Source organism: Phoenix dactylifera, chromosome 2, assembly GCF_051530095.1.
Source record: "Phoenix dactylifera cultivar Ajwa chromosome 2, Ajwa_hap1_PhDact_Kaust_v1.1, whole genome shotgun sequence".
Lineage (NCBI taxonomy): Eukaryota > Viridiplantae > Streptophyta > Magnoliopsida > Arecales > Arecaceae > Phoenix > Phoenix dactylifera.
In genome coordinates, this window is record NC_143191.1 from 34,691,072 (window position 1) to 34,710,142 (window position 19,071).

At 36.1% G+C, this 19,071-nt stretch overlaps 1 protein-coding gene across 2 annotated transcripts; it reads right to left on the reverse strand.

Moving 5' to 3' along the window:
* Positions 1–234: 234 nt before the first annotated feature.
* On the reverse strand, positions 235–18,910 carry LOC103701637 (putative DEAD-box ATP-dependent RNA helicase 29). Of its 2 annotated transcripts, XR_015975370.2 has the most exons (12): positions 18,361–18,892; positions 15,834–16,995; positions 15,572–15,629; positions 12,737–12,838; positions 11,757–11,802; positions 5,957–6,033; positions 5,652–5,704; positions 4,001–4,082; positions 3,851–3,907; positions 2,865–3,000; positions 557–881; positions 235–405 (listed from the first exon to the last, which is right to left on the reverse strand). XR_015975370.2 is itself a non-coding variant. In XM_088716146.1 (11 exons), the coding sequence occupies exons 1-11, from the start codon at positions 18,848–18,850 to the stop codon at positions 649–651; spliced, it is 2,496 nt and encodes an 831-aa protein (XP_088572272.1). In that variant the 5' UTR covers positions 18,851–18,910; the 3' UTR covers positions 235–648. The 2 variants fall into 2 exon arrangements, 1 of the variants encoding a protein (XP_088572272.1); XM_088716146.1 differs by having other exon boundaries at positions 235–881; positions 18,361–18,910.
* Positions 18,911–19,071: the final 161 nt, after the last annotated feature.

The following is a 19,071-nucleotide window of genomic DNA, read 5'->3' on the forward strand; positions in this document are numbered from 1 at the left end:
AAAATCACGTAGACTTGATATTAGTGCTTTCAATATATGTGTTTCTTTTCTTCCTTTTTATCCCCTTACCAAAAGTTGTTGACTTGTTGCATGTGTCTGATGTCCTGGAGATCTTCCCTCCGTCTTTTTTGAACCTTCAAGCCAAATCTTCAGAGTTTTTTGCATGCACAGTTCAACGAACTTCGCACTGATCATTTTTTGGAATAACATCCATCATCTTTCAACAAAACATTATAGTACCCAAAAAAATCATTTTTTAATAAAAAATTCTGACAGGATATTCTACATCACTGCTTAACTATTTAGTAATTCTCAAAAAAATAATCTTAACTATTTAATGATAACAATGCGGGTTCCTGGAAAGGAACGAAAAACCAGGATTACAACTCGGAATGCCATAGTTTACTAGGCCATGTTAATAATAACTGCATCAAAGCTTAATCACTTTTTTGGGGAGGAACCAGGCCTAGTCTTTTGCATTCGCTTTACCCTAACAATGCGGGTTCCTGGAAAGGAACGAAGAACCAGGATTACAACTCGGAATGCCATAGTTTACTAGGCCATGTTAATAATAACTGCATCAAAGCTTAATCAACTCGTCACTTTTTTGGGGAGGAACCAGGCCTAGTCTTTTGCATTCGCTTTACCCTAAAGAGAGTTGGAGAATCTTCGGCTTTCTCTCTTCCCTCTTTTCTTTTTTCCGAATTTGTTCCCTTTTGAAGATTTGCTATTCCTCAGAGCAATCTTATTGGCCTTCTGCTGCCTTTTCTTTCGCACTTGCTCAGGATCTTTCAGCTCAGACGGTACGTTAGCATTAGGCACCGACCAATGATTTTTTCCACCGCGGAAATGCTGCTTATTTCCTCTCAGTTGATGACCCCCTACAGAAACCAGTCATCAGAAAGACTTTCCCATGTGTCAAATATGTCAATAATCTAATCATTTCTGAAATTAATCCATCTCCAACATTACAAGGGGAAAAAAACTCCAGAAAGTCTTGAGGTTACCCAAAGAGGCAATTGTGGTCATTTAAGTGATTTAAGAGAACATTCCATCCAACGCTTCCCAAATTCCACTCCAACTATTAACGAAATTTGGTGTGGCTTCTCTAATTTACTTGAATTTTATGCAATTTCAAGGTAATAAATCCTCACGTTAGGAGTGTAACATGAAGCCTATGCATTTACTAAGGATACTTAAAGGCCCGAGGGACACGGGGGACACGCAACAATTTGAGAGCAACTAAGTTTCTAAATTCATTTCAACCATGGAAATTAAAATGTTATATGTCCAGAACTGATGATTTTGAATGCACAAGTATAAAGGCCCATTTGGTATGGCTTTTGTTTGCTCCTTTTGTTTTCAAAAACCCACGCAGAAAAATGAACTAGACTAAACATGTATGATATCATGAAATTGTTTGTGAAGTCTTTAAAATTTCACCAACGGAAAAATGAGATGCAAACAATGAAATACTTGAGATAATAAATAGTTTGACCTTAGTATCTACAAAATCTAAGACCTTAGTAGCTAAAAAATCTACTCTCGGCTATCACGACCACTGAATTAGTAGCCCACGCACCAGCTTCCAATGCTTCTATCCCCTTATCAACTAAAGCATATCTTATAGCTACCAGTTCTATTATTAGTGTTGAGCACATATAACAGACACATCTTTCAAGAAATTAAGGCCTATTTGGGTACTTCCTGCTGGATCCAGATAACCCAGGACCAGGGAAGAAGGGAGTGGGAGAGCAGAAGAGAGACATCAGGTCATGGGGCCTGCTCTCAACAGGATCAGAAAAAAGACCTCGAGCAGGCAGCAGACCGTTTTACCCCAAAACTATCGCCTTGCCTCCCGCTCCCTCCTCTCTTCATAGCATGCTCCCAATCCTGGACTATCCTGCCGTATTTAGATGAACATACCCCAAAAGGGAAAGAGAGAGGAAAGGAAAAGCTGTTCCCAGCAGAGTCACCAGACACCAAAAGCTTAACCTGAAATCACTTGCATGTATTGAACATGATTCAGTCTGCACAACAGTATACAACTTGTTGAAGACATGAGTAAGGCCAAGTGGATTGATTCACCTGTTTTGGATTCAAAATCAATCCAAGAATGAAAAGCTACATCAAAACCAAAGTCAGTTTGCTAGGGTTTTGAATCAAAAATTTCTACCCATTTCAATCATGGATTGGACATGTGAATCATATATAACCTAACTTGAATCCTAACCAACCAAAAGCTAAAACAATATGCTTTCCCCACCCAATGCTGACATGCCTTGCATTCAAGAAACTAATACACTGTTACTGATAACTTCTATGTAGTTACAAATCGATTTGCTTTCCAACGACAACTTCTATGTCTTTATTAATCGAGATACATGGAATGGGATGTTGATAAGGCTATATCTTATAATTTGTAATTTCTTCATTACTTGTTTAGGTTATAACTAAAGCTGTCCATATCTATGTTCAGACTATTCCTGTTTGGGTTATCTTAAACCTGAATCAACCTGAAAAGCCCAAAAAATTACTAGCATGAATTTTAAGACAATCCAAACCCAATCAAATGGAAATGGATAAAGATTGGATTCAAATTTTTCATCCAATTCGGACACATATCAGTCTTGGATTGAACCAAAGCCAATCCAACTTATTTCGCTTGAAGACTTTTTTATAAGCACCTAAGTCCCAAATCCTGAAGGATAGGAAATTGGGCACTTCTGAACACCAAACAGCCACTTTCCAAAAAACAATAAGCAATCAGTATAGCAATATGAGATTTCTTTGACAAAATAATATGATGATGCATGATAACAAACCAAACTTTCCTAAAAGCAAGATTAAGGTGTCCGCATTACCTGTAGAACCAGTACCCTCCTCGGCAAAGTCCTTGGCCATTCCACTAAGAGAAATCTTTTTGTGGGACCGCTCCTTCCATTTTTTGTATATCCCTGTTTTGCTAGTCTTCAATTTTGCACCACTCTCCGTTTTAATCTATGCATTATAAGGATGGATGAGATGAAAAATATTAGCCATAGTTTTACCTATAATATGCATGCATGTATTTACATGGGCAAATTTAAAAAAAGAGGTTTGTTCATGGCAGTATCTAAGAATCATGCCCAATGTGATACCTGGAAAATCCTAAAGAAAGTTTTTTTAATCAAATAAGTTGCCAGCAAATTATGATAGACTAAAAATAAAAGGTCAAGAAAACCTAATAAGTGAGCCAAATGGTTTCAAAGAAAATGATTTTTACTATGGGTGCTAACTTGTTTCATTCTCCTTTCAAGTAAATGATTAAACATGCAACTCTCTCTAAGACATAACTAAATCAATAAAATATCCACAAACACATGAACTGAAGGAGCAATATAACAAGCTATTAGAACTTTACAACCAAATTTAGGTACCCAAAAAGTAGCAGAATTATGTTTTGTTAGGGAAGATTTGAACAATTTCTCATCTACCAATCTGTCTTTATTCATGTCTTTTACACTCTTTCTCATTATCTACTCAAGATGACTCTGCCGCAGATACAAACCAAAATCCATAAACTGACAGCAAATTAATGAGACGAGTCATTTTCTAATGGTTAATGATGATACAAATACAATAAGGAAACCTGTAAATAATTATGAAATTTTTATAAATAACAATCTGAATGTTGGACCTGAGATACTTGCTTGTCACGTGACAATCTTTTAATGTCCTCACAGAGCTTATTAATAAAAAACATGTGTCCCATTAAACACTGGTCCCTGGTGATAATGAGAGCATTGAACTACCTTATAAAATATGCTTCACATGGATGAGAATTTTACAACATTGTTGAGAATTGTACCTTCCCTGTAGCTGTAACACGTTCCCCATTATTCAATTTGATGTACTTTTTGTGTTTCTGTAAACAAAAAATTGATCTATTGGTGTCTTGAAAATGCATAATAAAAAAATAAAAATAGGTTGGAGCAAGCAAGTTAGCTCTATTTTGTACCTTATCCCAATGGTATTGTGATTTCTGCTTCTGTAAACCAGAACTATCATCTGCAACTAGATCAAGAACAGCAGCCTCCAATCTGCAAGAAGTTATAGTTACAATAATGAAGCAGATAGTGTAATCATTGGATTTTATTTATCCATATAAAAACTACTGCCACTTGGAATACCATTTTGATTTGATCCAACTAAAACAAAATTGCTACTTTCATGAAGCATATCAGGAAGCAATCATGAATCTAGAGGATATTAGCTTAAGGGTCACCAATTTAGAGAAATGAACAGGGCTCTATGACAGAACTGGTTAAAAAGACAGGCAAAAAATGGAACGTAGAGATCAAGAAGGTAGTGTAATAGAAGACAAGTGCAATGTCCAATACATGGTAGAAGGAATTGAAACTTGCAGGGCAGAACTTAATTTAAGTTGGGAAAAGAATCAAAATATGGTTGTGAAAGGATGTTTAAAACAGGCACAATCTGTAATTTTGTATCGTAAACTTACTTGAAATTGTTGAATCATAGGGAATGAGTACACAGAGAGGGTGCTGAGTGGAGGGGGTTGAGAGGATTCTTCTTTTGAAAACATAAAGATCATGAAGGCTATTAAGACTTTCTTCATTAAAGTGGAGATAAGAGAGAAGAAGCTAAGTAGATGTGGAAACTATAGTGTAATCACATGTCTACGTGAGGTTTTTTCTGCCTTCTCATTCAATGCTGTAACTGTACCTTGAAAAAGAAATTTGTAGGAATTATGGATACAAATCAAAAATCCAAGTTTTCCTAGATTCAGCTATCTTGGAGAAAATATTAACCTATGACAATTTAATGAGAATAACTAGTTATATGCCTACCATCAGCCTGCAATAGAAGAGATTAGATCCATTTACAATCACCAATCACTTGAGATGGCAACGAAAATGATGGAGGTCACTATACTGCATGCTGTGTGCTCGTAGCACAGATAATCAGATAGGTATCTTCCTGTCCAAATTTCTCGAGTGCCCTCAAGTGTATATAGAAGTTTATTATTTCCAGTTCAACAGCTGATCCTGGTTGATGACATGGAGTGTCTTCAAGTGTGGTCTGATTTTATTGTGGACTATCAACTTGGCTGTTCAGTGCATCTCATTGCAGGATTCCATTGTTTAAATTACTTTTTCTTCGCATACTTGGAAATGCATTCATCTATTAATTCCTCAGTGGGACGACCTTTATTTTTTCACTCTCTTTAAATATTTTTTTCTAGAAAATGAGAAAGGAAAATATTGCTAGTTACCAATATAGGCATTTTAGGAGAAAAATATGTATGTGAAAAAAGGGGCAATAGTCTTTGCAACATTGGCTCAGTTATCTGAAGCAGGACCAAAGTGTGAGAGTGAACTTGGGTGCAGGAACATGGAAGTCAAGCCCTCAAAAACATTAACAAGGATGAGCCTTAGTAGCAGGTGCTGGATCCAGAATCCAAAGAGATTTCATAGCAGATGTAACTTCCTTGGTAGGAGGTTCTGTCTGCTAAGCTTTAATATCTGTTAGCAGCACATATTTAGTTGAATAGCTACTCTGTGTGATCTACTTCAATAACAAGCCAAAGGATATTGAAACTGATGAGTCCAAAAGGAAATATTTATTTATAAACAACTAAATTTTACCTGTTTGAACCAAAGCCCTCATTTCCCTTCACTGATAGCCCAGCCTCCATATGCTAAAACAACAGCAAAACTTAATCACTGTTACTCGATTCACAAGGCATACATTTGTATACAACATAGGAAGCAAACTCAAAAACTAACTAGAGGGACTATGTTCCTTGTAATGATGATTTGTGCATAAAATATAATTATTATTGTCAAGCATAAGAGAGAATTATTGTCATGAATGAACAGGTTGAGGGGCACAAAATTGCAATTATCAAGTGAACTGCAAGAACAACCAATATGAGTAAAAGTAAACATACTTGATTGGTGGGAACCGAACTTATATAGAATTCCTCATCCTTAAAACTTCCTGCCTTTCTTTTCACGCCGCAAATTTCTGGAGTGGGCGCAAAACATCAGTGAGGCAGAGTTGAAAAATGAGATTGGACTATAAAAATATGTTTTAATGTGAGTAAAGACATGTTGTATAGGTACTTTGAGTCCACTATAGAACAAAGCATGAAATTAGCGATGTTAAAATATACTGCATCTCTCTCTCTCTCTCTCATGCAAACACACAAAAGACACACACACAAAAAAAAAGAGAAAAAACTAAGTGATATTTAGCCATTCACACATAAGCAGATGAATCATGCAACTACGAATTGGATTTACATAATATTATGAGAATAAGAAACAAAAAACCACATCTAAATCATATTTAGCCACTGACAGATAAGTATGGGAATCATGTAACTATGAAATGGATTTAAGTAGCATTTATAGAACAAGATCTGCTTAATACACTATCCAACACTACATTCTCCAAAATGACACCACCATAATAAATCTATACTTCCTATATGAAAAAGAAAGTCAGTGGTCCTTTAGGTCTATCAATTTGCCCATGGATAGCATGTTATTTGATTGACAAACAAAACCTTATTATACCGGAAAAAAATCATTAACATCGATAGTTTCGAAAAGAAAAATAATTGATTAGCTAATTTCGATCCTGTCTCTTGCATTCAAATCCCACATCCTATAAGATCTCTTAATGTTCCAAAATTCCTCTTTATCTCTATCTTAACGAACTTCTTTTTCTCTATCCAACAAAATTATCCCTTCTATCTCTGTCTCTCTCTAACAAACTTATCACCCTGATCTTTATCTCCTATTTCAATCCCAATCTTCGATATCTAATCATCCCTCTCTAATCTTTCTTTTCAAAGTTTGAAATTTAATTTATTATTATTCTCTTCTATAAATTTATATGAATGATTAGGGAAAATACTTATTCAAGAATGAGATATATAATATATATATTTTAGACCCGGTTTGGGATTGATGTTGGTAGTAGAGCTTTTGTAAGCAGAGCTTTGGCTAGTAGAGCTTTTACCAAAAATTGTTTGCTCTTTAGTAACTACATTTCTAAAGTGACGTTGAACTTATACATATGTTTGGTAAGGAAATTAAGAAGGTGCTTTTATTATTACAAAATGACAAAGTGCATTGCATAATATTGTATAGTATCACATATTATTACATAGTATAATGTCATTATAACATAATATAATATCATAATATAATGTAATATAATATTATATAGTATAATAAAATAATATATGATATGATATGATATAATATGACATAGTAATGTATCATTACATATTAAAATATTGTTATGTTGTTTAATATTATTGTAATGTAATATAATATTGTAATATAATGTACTATTATATTATATTATAATACAATTGTAATATAATGTAATATATACAAATATTATATAGCATAGTAAAATAATATAATAAGAAATGATATAATATGATACAACATAATATAATATAATATAATATAGATGCAATACAATACAATATGTTAGCATAAGTACTTTGGGTATTATGAAAATTTAATTAAACCAAAAACAGCTTCCCAATGTCAGCCAAGTAGAGCTTTTGCGGGGTTCCATTAAATGGAGCTTCTCCCAAACAGATGTTTTTTAGCTTTTTGGGGATCCAGAAAGCACTTTCATTTTTTTTTATCAAACTGGCTCAAAAATATTTTGGAAGAGCCAAAAAGTAGTTGCTGGCCCTCCAAAAGTGTTTCCAAACAAGCCCATAAGCAGAGTTGATCAAACATCGAACCGGGCTGAGCTCTACAATACAAGTTAGGCCCGATGCATATGCCCAAGCCTAGCTTGACTCGAACATTGGGCTTCCATTTTTGCCCAAGCCCGGCCCAATCTTGAAGAAGCAATCTTAGGCCCAATTTCCTCTTACCCCCACTATTATGGGCTAAGTGCAATATAAGTTTGCAATGCAAATTAACATCTAAACAATACACTTTAGCCAAACAATAGAATTTTATTCCCTCAACCTTTTTTCATATTGCAATAATCAGTACATTTAAGCTAACCAAAAATTTAAGCCAACTAAAAAATGATTTGTACATTCAAGCCGATACAAAGAATATATATATATATACATATATATGCGTGTGTGTGTGTGTCGGACCGAGCCAAGCCATTTTTTAATTTTCATAGGCTCAGCCCAATTTTTAGATCGGGCCTACTTTTTTGCCCATGCCCGTTCCACGGGCCTAGTTTTAGCGCCCAAGCCCACTATATTCCGGGCTGGGCTAGGTGGACTAGGCAAGCCACCAAGCCCGTGATCAACTCTAGCCATAATGTATATTTTTCTTAGAATCATATATCCAAAATATAATTCCACTACATGCCAGTGTGCTAATTTAGACAAAATCATTAGCATGTTATCCAAGAGAATTAATTCCTCTTTTCTAATAAGTAGAATGTAACTTTTATGCATGCTAGGATGAGTAAAAACAACATAGAAGTTCATATTGTGGCACAGCAAAGGAGCATGTATGTACTAATTAGCAATGCATCACAAGAAGAATCAAAGGATAAAAAACCCATACCACAAAATCAAGAAAGATGCTCGAGCAATGATTTCACCATTCTATCAAGTATGTCACTGCAAATTAATTATGGATCCCACTTTGGGTATGTTGTTTTCATGGTAAGAAATCTACATTGTGTCAAACCCAGCTACTCCAAGGGAGCAAGAAGTAATATATTAGGACTCAATAAATAATCGAAATGGGATGCTAATGATTTATGTCTGCATTTTTTTTAAAAAAAAAATGTATAGGATAAAAGGTCAGAAAAACACTGTATAGACCAAGAATATGGTATATAAGGCCATCTATATAGTTCATGAATCCACTACAAAGGACTAGGAATTATATGAAAATTTATAATTTCGGTTACCAAAGAAAAGGCAGCAGATTAAAGTGTTTTAGCATAAAAAACAAGAAACAATAAGTAAAACGGACATGAACATTTATATGACCGCACATTAACATTCTTAATTTTCACTTGGAATATCCAAATAGGCATTATATAACTTAAAAATCATTTTCATATGGAAGCATCGTGATTTAGCAAAAAGCTAGTTGACAGCAAGATGAGTGAAGAGGTTTAGAATTTATTTGGATTATTTTCATATCCTCATTAAATTACAATGATAGTTTTGAAGGGCCATAACTTTAAGATCCAAATGTCCATTTCAACTAGATTACATAGTACCTTGAAGAAACTCATCTCATGGATGGAACTAATACACCTAGGGCTCTTTTAGACCAAGTGGCCTCAAAGTAGGGGTAGCAATTGTGTTGGTTCGGACAAGATACGGGTCAAGTCAGATACAAGATAGATCAAAAATCTGTCAACCCGAACCCGACCTATTTATTAAATTGGCCAAAAATCTAGAACCAAACATGATAATTTTATTAAATTACCAATAATCTAACCCAATCTACAACGAGTTGAAATAAGTTAAGCGGGTTCAACGGTTAAGCATTACCACCTATAATTGAAAGGGCTAAAATAAGATTAGAGATATAAGCACCTCCTTATTGTTTACTTTAGTCATAAAAATTGGTTTAAGCTTAAGAATAAGTTTGATAAAAATGGCTTAGATAAACTGTAAGTTGCACTATCTTAAAATCATACTTAACCATGGCTATGCATGTGGAAGTATGTTACCTGGACCCTTTGATAAAGCCCAAAGAACCAGCACACCTACTTAAATACGAACATGGGCATGGCACTTGGATGTGGCTTGATAAGAAGTTCTTAGATATTGAAAAGGATCTCACACCTAGACGCGCGTCAAGACCCAACATATAAAATTGCTACCCTGAGTCTGTATATCAAGGATGTAGAGCCAAGAGATTGAAGAATTAATTCTAGTTTTCTTTTTGCATTTTTTTCCAACCCTGTTCTTTTCTGTTGCTTGAAAAGTCACCTCCAAGATATCAATTTGTTCGGTCCCACAAACTTTCTACATAAACCTGAAATTATTTTATTTTTTCCTTGCTACAGCACAGAAATAAATGAGAGATCTCAACTTTGTGCAGATACTGTCAACCACCTTAACCTAACAGTGGACTGAAATTTATTCAAAACCTATCATACCTAAAAAGATCTAAACAATTTTAGATTTATGATAGAAAATTGTGTCACGGTGTCCACATTGAGCCAATTCCTTAAACAGAAAAAAAAAAAAGAGGGGAATGGAAGATAGAAATGAGTCAAATTTATAATATCTCCAACATGGCCTCTCCCTCAGCTTGTTAATGGAAACCCTGAGAAACCTAAACCTAAACTTCATTAAAAGGCTGATTTAAACTTCAGCAAGAGACTGATTTATCTAATCGTCGGTCTTAAATCAAACTAATGATTAAAGACAACTATGAAAAGGCATCTATATCCCTAATCCCCTTTTTTCCAAAGGATGGTTTTCCTTGAGACACTCCTAAATCATGCATAATTTAGTTGAAATGGGTGACCGGATCTCAAGTTACGACTTACACCCCCTACAAAGCATTGTAATTAAACCTGGATATAGAAAAAAAAAAAAATCTAAATACATGGGTTTACCTAAGCCTAAATTGCTAACCAACTCAAATGTACATCACGTAACCAACTCAAGTCTACATCACGTAACCAGCATATGTGTCAGTTAGCTTCAATCTCTTTTTTTTATTTTCTATTTTTAGAGCTTCCTGGCACCTAGATTCTTGTTTTGGTACAAATCCATCCCGGCAAGGACTTCAACCCAGCCAACGCCCCAGGAGTAGCAGGATGTCCAAACACCTAGTTTTATTATGGAGATCTAGTGGGATAATGTTTATGAAAATGGTATGATATATCTGCAACATGAATATTTAAGTTTTTCACCCTGCCTTAGGTTAATGATGAATCAACAACAGACTAAGCATAGGCTGGATTAAGAGCTCAATGTCGTATGCATCCAGTAGGTTAGTGTTTATGAAAATGGCAATGGTATATCTGCAATATGCAGATTCAAGTTCTTGATCCTACCTTAGGCTCAACAATGAATCAACATTAGACTAATAATATAGTTTAAATATTCTTGACTTCTTTGAAAAGACTTCAGTCTACCAGAACTACAAATTGACAATGAGAATAATTGGAAAAAAGTTTATCTGAATCTAATGAAGCTGTAGAAACCTTGTCAGTTTGTTTCCATTGCCGTTGCTGTCTCCTATTTAGATTCTTCTTGTGTCTTCGTGAGAAAGAATACATCTCAACTGGAACTCTGAGCCTTAGATAATTTTCATTGATTAAACTCTAGTTTTCATCAAACTAGATGTCAAACCAGCCTCTCTTTCTAATCTTTTTTCTCTTTTCATCATGAAATCATATCTGATATTTTTTAGGTTAATTCTGTCTGAGATGCAGTCCTAAAATTCCTAATGTAAACTGACTTATAACCCTAATGGTACATAAAACCTTATGTTCCCTCAAGCTTTATCAATTCTATACAAAAGGAGACTTCCATAGCGAAAATGTTGATTTATTGATCTGTCATATCAAGTTAATAGATGACAATGTAGAAATATCGATAAAATAGACTTCATTTTTATTGTACAAACATGAGAGGGGAAGCATTAAACTTGGTTTGATCACCTGACGTCATAGTTTCAGTGGTTTTCTAAACAGCGCAATGCTGGGAAACTGACAAACTGAAACAAGAGAATTAACGGGAATAAATCAAGAGAGGAGAAAACCTTTTTTATCCCAATCTGTTGAAAATGTGCTTTCTACCTCCACTTCCTGCATTAAAAGGAGCACCTAGTGATATTACAAAGAAACAACACACAAGGAAATAAAACATTTTCTCTACCATGCAGGTGGGTAGGTACATATCTACCAAAAAAGGACTTAGATATATGAATATATATCCAGCAATATTACAACAATATGTCTAAGAATTGAATGCACAATCATAATTTTATAAAGTTGACCTAATTAGTGATAAAGTTAATGGATCAACTTGTTTAGTTGCAAGATAAATAATAATAATAAAACAAATTTTATCACATCCAAATATGGCTTCTTGTTATCCAAATTATTAGGCCATTACCCAGTTATGTTCGCAAAATCTTGGGTCCTGGAGCGACAGGCTGGGGACAGACCCAAAGTGGCTGCTCCAAGATGGGGACTTGAACCTATGCCACACTATGCTTGTCAGCCCATGTCTTTACCACTGCATCAAGAAATGGCCCCCTCTTATTATCCAGATTATTAAACTAAATAAAACCATCCCTCAACTTGGACCATCAGGCTGCCAACCAAGTTGTTGTAGATGATGAAACTTCAAGGTACATACTTGCAATGCTTTTTCTGCAATTTTGGTGCAAATTATCTCTATAGGTTGCATACGAAGGCTCCATATTGCAACAGTCTGATTGGCAGGACTTAGCAGGTCATGCTGTTGTTGCATAAAACTTTTGCCAGTCACCGCCATTACACTATCTCATGACAGTGCAAAAGCACCTTACCAGTTTTACGAAAATACAATCTCGAAGTAAGATTTATTGCTTATCACTTGACTGTTGATTGTAGTCGTACTATGAAAAGTTGGTGTATGAAAAGAATTAGGTCAGATTATCTCTGTAACAGGAAAAACTCTTCACAATGACGTTATAAAAAGGTAATAAGTCAAAACATGTAGCCTCGTGGGCCACTCAACCAGTAGAAAGGTTACCTTTGGTGCCTGATCAACAGAACGCTTTTCGTGTACCAAATTGATCACTTCCTCATGAACAGCTCTTTTTTTCCTCATCACCTCAAGCCACTGATTTGTGCCCTATTATGCAAAAGCCAAATTCTGTACAAATTAGTATTGCTATATATCAAAAAGATTATTAGCAAGACACTTACGTAGCCTAACTTTGAGACCATGGATTGACTCCTGAAGGACCATTAATATCAATTGTAATGCCACAAACTCTTGAAGAGAACGTAAAAGAGAGACAGTGACAAAAAAAGGCAATGAAGAGATGCAGTTGTTCACTAATATACACATATGGAGCTCTCAATTGTTAATTCCTTTACAAATACTAGAGAATTTTAAGTTTTCAGACAACATGAAAAATCTAAAGAAAATTAAAAGAAAAAAGAAAGTAAAAGAAAAGAAAAGTTAGACAATCCACTGAAAAACTTAATTTGAAGGTTGCATCAGGACAATTGGAAAGACATGTAAAAAACAGAGCACGCCATTGAAAATTACATGTATTAATCTACATAATAAATTCAGCTAGAATAGCATGAATTTAAAGCAGAGAATCATACTGATGTTGTCTACTTTCAAGACACCATAGGATTGCAACTAACTTCAAAATATAACAAGGAATGACCTATTTGGAAACAAAAGTTGATTGACAAGATGATTATCAATATAACTCATGATCATTCTTGCATCAAAGTGGCCTATCATTGTTCCATATTGTGTTACAGTTATATTGCAAGGTGCAACCTCATGTGTGCACAAAAAACAGTGGAATATGCATTTGGTTGCAAGGATAATAACAGTTGCAGATCCATTTAGTCTCATAGCTTAACAAGTAGCATTTTATCTTTTTAGCTTTCTGAAGTACCATAGAGATACACACTAGATTACATGCATAAAGGAAGATGGAACCCTTAAGAAATGTTAATTCATAGAAAAAAGGTGATGTCAAGATTTGTTGAATGTGGACCAAACTTACGGTATGGAACGATTTAGATTTAAAATTGGAATAACATCAGATATGGGCCTAAATAAGATACTTGGTGAAAGAGGATCCATAAAGCCAGCCCTAGATAACTGGGAAAAAGGCTAGATGCTTATGGTAATGGTAAGGATTCACATAGAAGATTGATGGAAGGGAAAGAGGCTTAGGCAATGAAGATTGCTGAGATTTAGCAAGGATGAACATGATAAAGATTGAGGACAGGGGGTATTGAACATAGTTGTTTTAGTAAGATCCTGGAAATTATATTCATGACAAAGCTAAGTGAAAGAACAATGCAACTAATTAAAAATACCAGAGAATCGAAGCTGTATCATTCACCATAGAAGAAAACTTATAAATGATTTTACAGAATTCGAGATATCAAAAGTCAAAAAAAATCTGCATTAGATTGTTCTGGTCAATGGCCTCCTATTCTCCAGAATGAGGTTTCCAGGAAAAATATTCCATGCGTATGGGTGGACCCAGTAATTCTTGAGAGTATGGGACAATTTATTCCACAGAACTTTCTCGATTCTAGCATATTCCATCTTAAGGCAACCAAATACAATGCACAGTTATAACATGGCCAAGACCAATACTTAGAAATAGGAATAGTTATCCCAGGTTTTACTTTCCTAAAACCAATCAGGGTTAAGATATGTATCACGACTATAAAAGATACCAAGGTTCAATACTCCAAAGGAAATAGGTTGCTCATTATCACTTTGTCAGGAATTAGCAAGACAAGAGATTCAATTAATAGTGGTCTGGTGTAAGATTTGAACCATACTGAACCCATTTACTTCAGGTGGAGTTCTGTCGAATTTCATATATTTTTTTCAGGTGATCCATAAATTTATCAGCCAGAACCAAAACTGGAATCCCATCATCATCGCCATTATAATCCATAACAAAGGCACTCAGCATTACGTCCCATCTTAATGGAAACCCACATCTCATTTCTAATATATTCCATTGCTTTCTCTATCAAGAAACAAACCTGTGACTAACACCCATCCTTAAGCAGGTCCACTTCTCATCAGATCCTTGAGCAAGTTGCTCAATAAAGGTCTTGGTATAGGATTTGAACGATGATAGAACCATTTACTCCAAGTGGACCCTTATCTAATTTCATATCTGTGCTTAGGTGAGATCCAAATTTATCAGCTAGACCCAACATTATCCCATCATCATCACCATTGTTATATAAACAAAAGGAATTCACCATTATATTTCATCTTACTAGCACTCCACTTCACAAATTTCCAAGAAAATCCATTTCTTTCCTCATTATGTAACAAACTTGTGACTCTGGAACAGGATTTCTAATGTAATTTTTAAAAGATGTACATGTATCTCATTTAAAAACCAATGCCAGAACATGTTTCAACCTCAACCTACCACATTATTCCTGCTTTGAAAACCATGAGCATAAAGAGGCAGAGTGAACATATATTAGGCCCATGTAGGTATATATCACTTGTCATACATGATATTGCGCATGATGCACAAATGAAACTGCCAGAAAAATCACAAAGCATAGCTAGAGATGTGATTTTCCCAGGTAAATTAAAAACTAAATGAAAAATCTAGAAAGTTCTCAAGATCTCCGTACACTGACTACAGTTTGATTTTATAAAATTTACAATAATGATTATGACAAAATAATAACAGCATGAAACAGAAAATGGAACATAAGCAGTAACACCAAGTCTGCAAATATGGTACCACCATCCAAGTAGTACCATCTAAAATAAAGCAAAAGCAGCAGTTTTGAACAAGCAAATCTTTGATAATGCAAAAGCGATCAAAGAAAGTAGTGTTACTTGTGAATTTTTTGATTTTGCAGCTTCCCCTTCAGCCTCTAAAATGGTCTGCTTTGGTCTGTTATGCATTTACCCAGTATGAATAAAACAAGATTAGTCATTAACCCATAGAACAAGAAGCAATTTCATTTTTTTCACAATAAGATGTCAAATAGAGGAAAATAAAGCCAAGAATAAGCAACTTGGATGCCTGACACCATGCAATTAAACAAAAGAAGGCACAACCCAATGATAAAGCTCGGTAAACTCAAGTGGCACTGACCTATATGCTTTCAAACGTTCAGAAAATGCAAGTGCTGTCAGTTCATTGGACCCCAGTGAATTTATAAAAATTGGATGCAGACCTTCACGAGGTAAATCCTTTATTCTTCTAATAGATTCTCTTGAAGGTAAAGGCTTGGTCTTTGAATACAAGCGAAATGCATTAGCACATGTCTTTTGCAAACATATCAGTTCTGCGGATCCATTAATAATCTCACGAACTCTATCAGAAACGAGATCTAATACTGGCTGGGGAAAGCGCCCATATACAGTTTCGCCATTAGCAAGTGCTTGATCAATTCTTGTATGCACTCCCTCCATGTCATTAACTACTTCCTCCTCCGTTGGGGAAGGTCTAAGAGGCTTTGAAAGAAATAGATGAAGGTCTAACAGATAAGGCATATCCTCCGATGTGACAAATGAATAAGCAGTACCTGTTCGACCTGCCCGAGCTGCACGGCCCACTCTATGAACAAAAATTTTAGGCTTTGGAGGAAAGTCCCAGTTCACCACATTATCAAGCAAAGGAATATCTAAGCCCCTTGCAGCAACATCTGTCACAATCAGCAGCATGGTCTTCCTTGCTCTGAACTTTGAAAGATGAATTTTTCGAGCATCCTGATCCATATCACCATAAGAAATGGAAGGCTTAATACCCTCTTCTCTGAAAAGAACGTTTAGAAACTCCACATGATGCTTTGTTGAAACAAATATCAAAGTCTGCTGATCAGAACTTATCTGCTCTCTAATTAAATATAGCAAAGCAGCAAGCTTCTCTTCATGGCGCAATGTGAAGAAGATCGGCTTAAGATCTGGGCTAATCTTAGTCTCCAGATCCAGCCGCACTAGCTGTGGATCACGGAGACCAGCCTTGGCAAACTCAGCAAGGGCTTTTGGCAAGGTAGCACTAAAAAGCAAGGTTTGGCGAGTCTCACTTAGCTGTGAAAGAATTTTGTGCAACTGTTCAGCAAAGCCCATGCCAAATAGGCTGTCAGCTTCATCAAACACTACATATTCTACTGTACGTAGAGACATGCCCTCAACCTCTGACAAATGATGCATAAGTCGACCAGGCGTTGCAATTATAATATCAGGGCTTTGAGCTAATTCTTCAAATTGATTTTCCATGCTATCTCCGCCAACCAATAGACTAGTGCGGATGTCTGTAGAAATTTCATAGGTCAAAATATAATAGTAGATATAAAGAATATCCGAATAGGATTGCTCAAAATTGTAACTACAACCACAGGCATAAACCTTAGTACCTCATTAGTCTGAAGAAGTAGAAACCGCATGGTGGAATGTCAAGTTGAATTAAAGATTGTTGTAAACAAGGAAATGAAACATAGACTAGCAGATTTTCTGATTCTATTTCATGGTCTCAAATCATCAGATGGGAGATGGCTATGTAACTTTGAAACTAAAAAGTCTTTGATCAAATGAACTTTCTTCCTTTTGAGATAAATCAGTTGAAAAAAAATTCATCTCTAGTTTTTTTTGTAGCTCCAAAATTATTTTTAGAAGACTATATACATCTCAAGTCATGCTCTTATCGTATTAAATTTTAAATAGTCAGTCATATTAATTTAATATTTGAAAGAAAAACTAAATTTGCAAGGAGCTAGCTGAAACCAGCCATTTGTAGACAAACCAAGCACCTTAGAAGACTGTTATAGGTGACAGCTAGTTCTAAAACATTAAAAAAAAAAACAAGGTATAGATGAAACATGATCGGAGATGAAGAAGGAAAAGAATAATCCTTTGTCCCCTGATTGATATTAGAATCTTAATATGCACTGGAAATACTAATTATTGGTGCAGCACATGTACAGGAATCAAGACTAAGTGAAATAACAGCTTTACATTGAGTAATAAGATTTTGACATGCACTACATTTCCTTTTCAGTGTTTGATACTCTTTTCTTAGTACAATTCAAAGGGTTTCACGGGGCAACACAAAGCAAAATAACCTAAGAATATCCAATAACCTCTGGATTCATGCTGTGCAAATGTGTATATGAAATTAAAGGAATGTAAGAAACTTATAATACACTTGTCTAAGATGGGGAATGCAGTTTCAAGCAAGCTGTAGTCCAATTAATCAGTGGCGGACCAAAACCCGGAATAACGGGCATATTGAGGAAAGGAAAAAAGAGACGTAGAGAAGAAACTCCTGATGATCAAAGAACGATAACTCATAACAGCCACAGGCCACAACAACTCTCAGATCGAGTCTTTTGCACCGCCACAACCATCGAAGCCATCGTCAAAACTCAGGTCAAAGGTGTCTAAAAAGGCATCTTATTCAATACCCAGGAGCTCCCGGTTTGAAGAATTAGCAAAAAGATTAGATCTACTCAAATCATCTAATGGCTCAGGAATTATTTAGTTGGAATCCAGCCGCTTTTCTTCTTTCAATCTCAAATTATATTTCAGCAAGCAAACTTTACCTCATATTATATAACCACGCCAAAAAATATGACAGATAGAACTCATATCAAGAAAAAGCGAGAGATGGAAACCCTAACCGGTGTATCTGCCAAGTTCCTTGGTGAACTTTAGGGTTTGGAGGGCGAGGTCCCGGGTAGGAGAAAGGATGAGGGCGCGGATGCCAGCCTGGGGGACGTGCTGGCGGAGCTTCTGGAGCATAGGGATGAGGAAGGCGGCGGTCTTGCCGGATCCGGTGCGGGCCATAGCGACGACGTCAGCGCCCGAGAGGATAAGGGGCATCGTCTTGCGCTGGATCGGGGTGGGGACGCGGTAGCCCTTGCGCTTGACACCGCGGTAGACCTCCAGGCAGAGTCCCAGCGACTCGAACCCGCCGGACTTCGCCTTCTTGTTCTCCTTCTTCCGCCGCTTCAGCTCCGCCTTCGAGCTCACGCCCATCGGTACCTCCTCTTCGTCCTCCACCTCCTCTTCTCGGTCTTTTACTTCTTCTTTTTCGACCGGCCTCTTCTTCCCCATGGTGGGCTTGGGTTCCCTCCGTCTTCTTGGGGCTCTTTCCACCGCCTTCGCCATGGAAAAGTGATTAAAGGACGTGAGAAGCGGAGGTCAGGGCTTTTGGAGCCGTTCGCCCTTTAACTAGGGCGGCCGGATGGGATCCCCGGTTTAGGTCGCCGTCCAGATTTATCCCGGTTCGTCGATCGACCGGCTTTTGGTGCATTAGAACCCGGTTCGACAACCAGGCTCGATGAGGCTCTGTAATTAAATTTTGAGACCTCAACCTGGCCCAAAAGACA